The 10,716-nt window shown below is 37.6% G+C and overlaps 1 protein-coding gene across 3 annotated transcripts in view; it reads right to left on the reverse strand.

Moving 5' to 3' along the window:
* Positions 1-124: 124 nt before the first annotated feature.
* The window catches only part of msh3 (mutS homolog 3 (E. coli)), a 67,081-nt gene continuing 56,489 nt past the window's right edge, over positions 125-10,716 (reverse strand). For 2 of the 3 annotated variants that reach the window (XM_083526631.1, XM_083526630.1), the window contains exons 22-24: positions 3,172-3,298; positions 2,074-2,242; positions 125-478 (exon numbers count right to left, since the gene is read on the reverse strand). In XM_083526631.1, coding sequence (XP_083382757.1) covers positions 397-478; positions 2,074-2,242; positions 3,172-3,298 — 378 coding nt within the window. In that variant the 3' untranslated portion in view covers positions 125-396. Of the gene's footprint in view, positions 479-2,073; positions 2,243-3,171; positions 3,299-3,460; positions 3,516-10,716 lie in introns of those variants that run through there. The other variant, XM_083526632.1, reaches the window with a different exon arrangement.

Below are 10,716 nucleotides of genomic sequence, written 5' to 3' on the forward strand. Positions count from 1 at the left end.
AAAAAGTGTACGGTTAACATTCATGTTATCTTCTACATAACACTATTCTGTAAAACAATAATAGGTTTTAAGTGTCTAAACTCCAGCTTTAAAAAAAAAAAAAAAAAAAAGGTGTAACCTGGAGTGTACAAAGCAGAAGATTTAATATTTTTGGTTCATCACACAACAGCAATGCACACAGATGCATAACTTTTCAATCATTCTGTGTACAAATGTTCAAATTTTGCTCAGAACCTTTATATAGCAGCTTGAGTTTCGCCTTTCAGGAGTGATGACATGAAAAAGCAAGCACGTAGGGAAACAAATTGTGTAACAATTAGCATAAAAGTGTTTATGGGGGGATTATCTTGGCATCCTTCGAGCATCCCCCCCCCCCCACAACACACACAATTGTTATTAATGTCCGACTTTTTTCCACTTGAGAAATGATTCCCTGTTGGTAATTTTCCAGGCTTCAGAAAGCAGCTTCACAGTTTTCCTAAAACAAGACAAAAAAAAAGTTGAACTTTGCTTGCCCTTTTCTGCACCAGCGCATATTTGTATTATGATGTTCGCTCTGAAAAAACAAGTTGTTATTATATGGCGCCTTATTTATACTCTAACTCTTAGTAAGCTGAGCATTTTTGATTATAACCAACACAATGATGGCTCTAATGGGAAGTGCACACAACCCATCCCACTGCCGTACATACCCAGCAAAGTGATAATGATCTATGGAAAGGAGTATGGGATGCTGTGGCAGCAGAATACGTTTGTTTTTTCGTCACTGACATTCTGATTTGGCTCTTCAGAGCAAATGATCCGATTTGCATTTAGATAATTCAAACACAAACATATTACAGGGAGATGTGTTCTGGTCAAATCATGTGTGAGATTAATATAACTGCAAAGCAAGAAAACAAGAAAAGAAAAAAAAAGACACTAGATGAACATGTTAAATGGTTTAAATTAATGGGTGATGTGAAACTAAAGTCATCTTACATTTATGGCATTTGGAAGACACCCAAATGCAGAGCATCTTACTATTATCTAATTTACTACCACTGAGCAGTTGAGGGTTAAGGGCCTTTCTTAAGAACCAAACTATGGTCCTTTGGAGATGCTGGGATTCTTGGAGATACTTCTATTTCAACGTGCATGCATGTCCATGTTTCCTCAAATATCAGGAGGTTTTTTTTTCCTTCCGAGGTGCGATCACAAATCTGAAAACACAAAGCTACTCATACCAGCTGGATATGAAATCTTTGTAAAATATTAAAACAGGTTACTCAGTTTATTGCTCCTGATTTTATTTGACTATTATTCAATGCTTGTTAACACTAATCAGACATTTACACGAAGGCCTGCAAAAAGAATCCGTTTTTCATTATTCGCTTATGTTTGTGATGCTTTCCTCATTTAACATTCGTTGAATAAGGTTGTGTGTAAAAGGTCAATCAAAAACTAAATCATCTTACAAATAATTTGGTACTTTAGGTGATTTGGAATCACCTGTAAATCACAGAGTTTGTGGAGCAATTGAGCTGCATTTCGTGATTCCCACAAATGTTAAAAACACTGCAACGTTAGCTACCTGTGGCAGAGATTTATTTCACCTCCTTTTATAAGTTGCCATTTATTTTGTCCTAATTGAGGACAGATGTATTTGGCAGAATCTATGGATTTCTTTTTGACTGCTTTCTTTTAAGTCATCAGTGTTGAAAGAATTAAGCTATCTAAAAATGACAATTTAATCTTTATAGAAATTTGCAGTTTTTTATTATACACAAGTTTGCAAAACTCTGAGCTCTTGTGATTTTGTAAAACTGATTTCATGAATTCCACTTTCTTATATTAAGCAATTTACAAATAAATCTGTTAAAATCCATTATAAATGAGCCCTGTTAAATCTACAAAAGACTTGGTTAGCCCTGTAAAATTGGAAGCCAACCCCAGACCCTTTTTATTAAAGTTATGTAGGATGCAGTCTTCAGTGTCTCCTACATGCTGAGCGCTTGGCTTTATTTTATTCATAGTACATACAGCATTTTTTTTTTGAAAGTTGCATAAGGATACACGGCCCACGTTATGTACCTGCGGCTGTTGACGGCAGCCTCCAGCTCTTTGGACTTGAGCGCAGCAGAAGTGAGGATGCTCTCGGGTATGTCAGCCAGGCGCGCCACGTTTAGTCCGTAGCTCCGAGCTGCTGCTCCCTTCGTCAGCTGATAGAGGAAAGTGATGAACTCTGGCTGCACCTCCTCCTCTGCAGGGTAAAAAAGAGGAGTTGAAAAAGTGTTACATCAGAGAGAAGCACTCGAGAGCCTCTGCAGAAAACAGGAGCAAATCCTTCCGAGAGGAATCTAATCAAAGGTCTAAATTGATTTGTATTTAGCCTGTAAATGACAGAGTAAATTATGTGTTTGTTTTAATAGAGCTGCTCTGCCATATTAGAGCTTGAGATACAAGTGTGACTGAATGAGATTGACTATTAATTATGAGCAATACCAATCCTTTTAAAAGACTTTCTTCCTCTATTTAGACACCCGAATAACAGACACACTGTTATCATAAGCTCCACTTCAGAAAGGCTTTCCAAAAGATTTTGGAGCGTGATCGTGGGGATTTGTGCTCATCTGCAAGGTTGTCAACTTTGGCAAATCATATCTTGTAGTTTGTTTTATGCAAAAATAGTGTCCAGTTGCGAGACATCTAATGAAGTTAGAAGATGATAGTTCTCACTCTACAGTGTTTGCAATGTTTTAACAATTTATATTTACAATCTTGATGTCAACCAAATGACTATGGGTTTCCCTTTGAGGCTGGTTCTTCTCAAGGTTTCTTCCTCATACCATCTAAAGAAGTTTTTACTTGCAGCAGTCATCCCAGGTCACCCCAGGCTTGCTCAGTGGGGATAAATACACATGGTTCACAATTTTATTCTATAATTCTTACATTCTGTAAAGCTGCTTTGAGACCATGTCCATTGTAGAAAGCACTATAGAGATAAACATGTATTAAATTGAACTTTAGAGTGTGCCTTCAAGTGGTGTCTATGAATGTTTGACCATGAAGTGCATTCACGCATTTGTGCAATTATTAAATGTTGTGCTATTGTCTAGTACCCAAACTAGACAAATGTTTCCATAAAGTCAAACCGGTTGATTCGATCACACAGACACACCTATCACATACCTTTAGCTGCAGTCTCTGGCTCATTGAGCAAAAATGCCATGTGGTAGTTTCCGACGTGACACGGGTAGAGCTTCTCAAGCTCACACAGTGGAGGGTAGTGGGTTACAAACAGCGTCAGACACCTCACCTGCAAACCAGTGAATAACATATACCAATATTCAGTAAGAAATCAAATATTCAGTGACATTATCAAAAAATACAAGCACTCATTTCCTAAAAACAGGTTGCTAATCAGCATGATGCTGGATACTGAAATCCAGGAGCAGGTGTAAATATTCATACCTTCATAATGAATGGAAGAGAACATGTTATTACACAGAGCACAAAAACAGATCATTAGTGCCCTAGAGGAGAAAATATAAAGAGATTTTTAAAATAACCACATGATTTAAATGTTTTGTATATAGCCACAGTTTATCACAATTTAAGAGGATGTTAATAGGATGCATAGCATCTGCTGGGCAAACTCAGAATTAAATTCAGCATAATAAGCTGCTTTCTGCAAAATGCCAAAGAGCATGTGTGTTCATATGCATTGGTTATAAAAAAAAAAAAAGTAGATGCTAAGGTATCTAGTCAAAACCTTCTATAGAATAACATAACCCTATGCACAAACTAAGCTCCATTAGGAGACATTATTTGGCAAGAATAGAGTGAATGTCCTGCACAGATGCAGCACCTCAACTCCACTGAACACCTCTGGTGTGAATTGGGGGGCAGACTACAAGCCAGTTCCCAACATCACGCTCGAAATCAATGTCAAACATCATCTTGGGGGGCTGTATGTACCCAAATTCTCACAACCCTACTCCAAAACGTGGTGGAAAGCCTTCTCAGAAGAGCGGAGGTTGTTATTGCTGCAAAAGGTAAACCAAATCCATATTAATGCCCATGGTTTTGGTATGAGATCTTCAACAAGCACATGCGAGTGTGACAGTCAGGTGTCCACATCAATTTGGCAATATAGTGCATGTTTCTATTGGAGCTGGTAGCATCCGTTCTCCATTGGTAAACGAGCTATACAAATAAAAATGAATTGAATAATGCTATGGTGGTGATTCTAAGAAATGGCTTCAGAAGAAGGAAAAAATTAACACTTTCTTGTGGACCATAAGTTCTAAATGCAAAAAAAAATACAAAAAAAGGCCAGTGGAGTTTGATAAATCTGAAGCATTTGTGAAGGAAATTGCAATTTTAAAATGTGTGCCATATTACAAATGTGTTTTAACATTTATTTTTAATTAGCACTCTTATGCAACAGGATAGTGGGAGTTTTTCCCACCTTTAGTGTTGTAAAATGTTTTGTTTTGCGTTCGAATTTATATTGGCTGATGCATCTCATTTTAAGATGGAAAAAGATCTGACATGGTATAGTTTAATTTTTGCAGTCTATAGATGTCAAACCAAGCTGGTTATGCCTATAGTACATCTAATGATTTATCAGACAGAGTTTACACAAATAGTTAATGCCATCACCCTGTTTTTATCCAGTCATTCATATTTCTATAGACTATTATATAATCACAATTACTGAACCTGAGGGTAATTATTTGGTTCTGGGTCATTGTTAGAGCACACATTTCCAGATTAATATATGCTCATGGTTGAGCAGAACCATGTTCATTATTGAATTCACATGATGTAATAAGCCATTCTTGTCTATTAGAAAGAACAATAACAAATTAAAAACAAATGTAATAAAATGAGCACAAATATACATACACACCTCTGATTCACTGTGTAGCTGAAATACTGTGGAAGCTGCTGTTCTTGAAAATAAATCCAACTTCTGACTAATCAGATTCAATAATTCAACAGTGCTGTGGCATCTCAGTAAGTATAATGATTTAAAAGCTTATAGGTATTAACGTTTATGCCTCTGATTTTGTCTTGTTATATAGATGAGAAGAGTGTGCACATTTACCTAGGCATCACCATCAGTGCACAGTTTGTTATTTAGTAACCTTTGGCATATTTATACAACGTTTGTGTGTTTGTGGCAAGTCTTCGTGTTTTCCTTTTATAGTCTGTTGCACAAAATAGTATTTGCGTTCATGTTCATGCGCTCAACTACACTTATAATGTAAAAAATAGCAGATTTATATGGTGGATTATTAATTAGATGGAGTAATTTATAATATGACAAGTATCGACAACTAAAACCTACCCAGAATGCTGATCATCAGCATCAGCAAAGCATGAGCTCCAAGCTAATTAACATTCTGCAAAGTAAACATCGGCTGCACAATAATGGCTAAAATAATAATTTCGGTTATACGGCGCAGTATCATTCATCACAATTATTCAGTCAATTTAGGAACAAAATGGTTTCATTTTAAAATCAACAGAAGGCAGACCTGTGTTCCAGAATAAAACCAAGACCCCTCAAAGATCTATATAGGGATTACTTTATTCTATGATCAGACATTTCAAATCAGGTTCACTGATAACTTTCTTTTCGGCTTCTCCCGTTAGGGGTCGCCACAGCGGATCCTCCGCACGTTTGATTTGGCACATGTTTTACGCTGGATGCCCTAGGAAGGTCTGACGCAACCCTCCCCAATTTATCCGGGCTTGGGACCGGCACTAAGAGTGGCTGGGGATGGTTCCCTGACCGGGAATCAAACCCGGGTCGCAGCGGTGGGAGCGCTGCATCTTAACCACTAGACCACCAGGGGACCTCAAATCAGGTTCACTGATGATATATAAAATATATATATATTTTATATATATATATATATATATATAAAAAAACCATATCAAATCATATACTATGGCCTTTACAGACACCAGCTCCCAATAGCATGACATTTATGTATACAGAAAGAATCTGCTAGTTGAATTCATTTACCACTAGAATGTTAAATGGTTGTTACACACAGACAATTCTCGGACATGGATCGGATTTCCATTGACAAGCAAGCTGAAGTAAAAGAGAGGCGAGAGACATGCTTGTGGGCATGTGGGGAGCTGAAAATAGTCACAACATGACATAGTAAAGGAACTGTTTATCAGCACAAGGGTTATGTTTACAGCTTAGATTTAGGCTTGAACCCCAGATGTGCTGTGTGCCATCTCACCAGGAGGCAAAGACAGAAGAAAAGATGCACAGGCTCTTTCACAGTGGGATACAGAGCATCTACAAAAGGGATGTCAGGATGAACAGATCATGTGTTCTAAACTGATGCATACACAAATACAAACCAGAAGAACACTATGGGATTTTTTTTTGGTTGGTTGTTTAAGAAAGCTTGCCAAAAGAGATTCACAGGGCAGTGTGTATCTGGAGTGAGAGGACTATGCTAGCAGGCAGAAGGCATGTAACCTTGGTATATGCCTGTTCAGGGTCGTAGTAGTTTAAAATAGGCTACTAGAGCAACACTACCAACTAAATTCAGTAGAAAACGGTGCAAACAAAAACGTGAAAGAAAAGGGATTTAAAAACAGTTATATCTTTAGAAAGAGCACATCTCTAGCTGAGGCCAATAATAAACTCGAGTGATGATCTTTTTTTTTTTTTTTACAGGCCATGCAATCATTGATGACATTCCATTCAAAAAAACATCCAGATTTACTGTTGGGTATGCCCACTTCAGATTTAAATCGTAGTAAAAAGATATGAATATGCATATTTTGAGAACTAAACAGATCCAGATACATACAGTGATGATGCCTTATACACCTGGTCTACATACAAAGAAATGTAGCCAGCAGTTTAAAGCAGTTCAAAAGGGGTATATGATGGGCAGCTCATGTCCCTAGAGTTTGCTGAGCTGCCACGATTTGCACCTGACTGCCACTCTAAGACCCAACACAATAGGGTGTACAGATAAATTGCATTTCCAGATGTAGACTACACTTTTAGATGACTGATGAACTGATGTTTGTAAGAATTCATTTGTGTACAACAATCCCATATTTGGCGGAGTTTCTACACCGATTTAAATCTACTCAATCCAAGCACTGAATTGTTACGCAGTGCAACTTCCAACCACCTCCTCACTTCTCTTCACTCGGAGACACGCATCCTGGCTCATTTCAGATACGTATGCCAGCTGAGAGTCTGAGCTCTGCTTCCTGTGTGCAAGCAGAGAGCTTTGCTATGGCAACTGGCCTTTCTCTTGCAGCCAGAGAGCAGTAATGCACAGTACAAGAAGGTAGTGTGCAGTCAGACACAGCCTCAGTTAACAGTGCAGTGTCAGAGAGTGTTATACAACAAAGATCTTTTCTTTTCTTTTTTTTTTGTTTTTACATTTTCAAATACGGGACAGGTGAACAGTCGAGAACAGGACCAGTTGCCATGCCAACCTGCAATACACACACAAGCAAAATTTATTGCAACATGGGTCTGCATGTACTGCATGAAAATAAAGAGGGAAAAATGCATTCATCCCACGCCTCTGTAGTAGTGTGTTTAAACCTGAAGTGCCGCAGACCTGAATCAGTCGGAGAATCAGCAGAGAATGTACAGAATTTCAGAGCATCCCTGTATCCATAATCATTATAAAATTAATTTACTCTACACGATCAGAAAAAAAGATTACAGCAAAAACAAGGGTATATGAAGTTCTTTTTTTTTTTAGGGGAATCCCTCAAAGTTTTACGTAAAACCCAACCATTGTGGGTTTTTCTGTATCAGATACAGTTTCAATGAACTGTACGGTGCTCCGTGCAAGATCTGTGCAGCTCCATAGCATCGAAACTTCACCAGGTGTCAGTTGTCAGAAAATGTAAGAAAAAAAAAATCATAACAGGTTGTGCAGTTCCGGGAAAACTGTCAAGACTAGCATGCAGTCCTGACACAAACGGGAGTTGCTGTTACACCCAGGAGCTATTTTTATATAAAGGAACCTGAGACGTTCACTTTGCTAACAATGAAACATTTTTGTTCGTCAAAAATCCACGTTGTTCTTTTTTATTTTTTAATACAGTCTACAGCTTGTTTTGTGGTAAACTATAAACATTTACTCACTTACTGATATTTATCCCTTCACACACACACACACACACACACACACACACACACACACACACACACACCCTCCCCCTCTCCATGAACTAGCATTACATTTGAAAGCACTATTTTGTAATTATTGGGCTACACTAAATGCAGAGCATGTGTCAAACACTTCCCTATGAATTAGCCATCACTATAGAAACAGTAATGTATTAGTACAAAATAATACATCTGGGATTTACCTTCGCTACATAAAAAAAAAATCATAATAGAAACTGTAGAATTTAAGCGCAGTGTATTAATAATAAAAATAAATAAGGAATGTATACATTAGGAATAAATCACTTCATTCTTGTGCTACAATTAACAGAATGGTGTGTTGCAGCTTGATATGAACCAGAGTTCAGACTGGAATCACTCCACTGTTCATTATTTCATTCCACAGTGTTTTGGGCTACAGCAATTCACCAACCATTACACATTTCCTTTTATTAATGTATGATGCATCATCATCATCATCTTGTATAGTTGCATTTTCTGCTGTGGAATGCCTCAGAAACAAGTTAGGTCCTCTTTCCATGGTTATAGAAGCTATCAATTTTTAAAACAAAAGATCTGACAGGCTTTACACACGTTTAAGTGCTGTCAATATTCTGTTAAGAGAATTTATTACCGTATTAGCAAGTATACATGTTTTTTAGATTATTATGTGAAACATCCCCTATACAAGTCCCTGTGAATCATCTGTTACTAGAGAACCAATAAGCATTTATAAAAGGCTTTGCAGTTGGATATACTGTCTGGGCTGCTGTCATCTCAAATGATCACCTTCTTACAAGTCCGATTGGAAAATTCAATAGAACTGATGCACTACAAATTTCATGAAGAACATCGATTGCTATGACTGACGTTTCCAAATAGTGTCTCAAACCCTGTGCATCATCTGCTCTCCTGAAAGTAAGATGACCTACAGCAACAAATTGCTTAATTCAGCAGTGCAGGTATCTTTGGGCAAAGCAATAAACTATACGGTTCTGATAAGATTCTGTCCATGGCGTAAAAGTTACATGATATAAAATGTAACGCCACACACGTCTGTAGCTTTGCCTACAAAACACATGCAGGCTGAAAACACATACAGCATGTGGTAGAGTGTTGCTCAGCGCCACTGTAGCCTACGTCACAGCATGATAGGAATGACAAAGGAAGTAGAGAGTTGAAATAAACAAATGTGCAGTAGTAAAAACAAAAAAAAGAGACCAAAAGAGAAGACGCAGCGGAAACAATTCTGACGGCTTTATTATTCTGGCACAGGGCAAACAAAGTCAATTGTACCAGTAAAAAAAAAGCAGCAGTTGCCACCAAAATAAAATAATTGAGCCATGAGAAAATACAAGACCTGGAGAAAGAGAGATATCAAGAATGAGAGAGAGGGAGGATATAAAGCTGAGGTTCTTCAAAAAACACGTGATCGGTATAGTCAGGAGAAAACTTTTCCACCAGCTCTGCACCTTCAACATCACCTGAACCTAGACTCAGGGTTTATTAACACAATTAACACTTTAAATGTGTGAAAAGAGTGTGATTTTTTTTCTTTACATTCACCTCTGGAAAAGAAGGTGCAAATCGTCTACCTGGTTTCAGGCTCTGAATCTAAGCTCCAAATCAGACTTCACATCCTCCTTATGGTCAATGCAATCCAGACAAACTGGTCTTCAATTGTTATTCAAACAAACCACATACTGTGTAGGAGATGGAAAAGGAGCTGGTGTATCTAGGTTACAGGTATATTTTGCAGCATGGGTGTGTGTGTGTGTGTGTGTGTGCGTGTGTGTGTGTGTGTGTGTGTGTGTGCGTGCGCAAGAGAGTGCGGACTCATAGGAGACTGTCCACTGAGAGAGGTCTCGCAGGAGACTCTGCTATGTAGCAGGGTAAATATGGAACAATAAGAGCCTGATACGCATAGACAAAAGACAAGTAGTTTTCAAGGCAGCTGATGCACATTATTAGTAACACTGCTCTCTGAAATGTTAACACAAAGGCAAAAATAAGAGCATGACAACTTGGTCGTCAAGATTTGGAGTCACTGGGTTCAAGATCGTGGGTTAAAAATGTAAAATAATCAGTGATGGAAAGATGAGATGTAAATCAACAGAAAATAAAGACTGTTATGCCATTATTGCCGAAATATACAGTAATTTACCAATAGCCGAAAGTTTTTAATCACATTTGTAGCACTGCAATTTGCAATAGCATCCCAAAAGTTATTTATTTATTTTATTTTTTTATATACAGGTAAAGCAGCTATAAAAAGTCATTCCCTTTATATTTGCTTCCTCCTAGTATTTATAAGGCACTAAATAATACTTGTCATGTTACTGATGTTACTTGGAAAGTTTAAACTCTGCTCTCCTGAAGACTTTTCTGTGGTGGAAAAATGACTGCTGATTCTGGAGATACTATAAAACTTCACCATATTTAACAATTAAAAATGTTCCTTTGTTAACTGACAGCACTTTCTGAAAATCAGCTTATTTATACACAGCATCTGTTGTAAAAGTCCTTGTGAATGGACGATTACTACAGAA

This window comes from Silurus aristotelis (assembly GCF_946808225.1).
Source record: "Silurus aristotelis genome assembly, chromosome: 23".
NCBI classification, from domain to species: Eukaryota; Metazoa; Chordata; class Actinopteri; order Siluriformes; family Siluridae; genus Silurus; species Silurus aristotelis.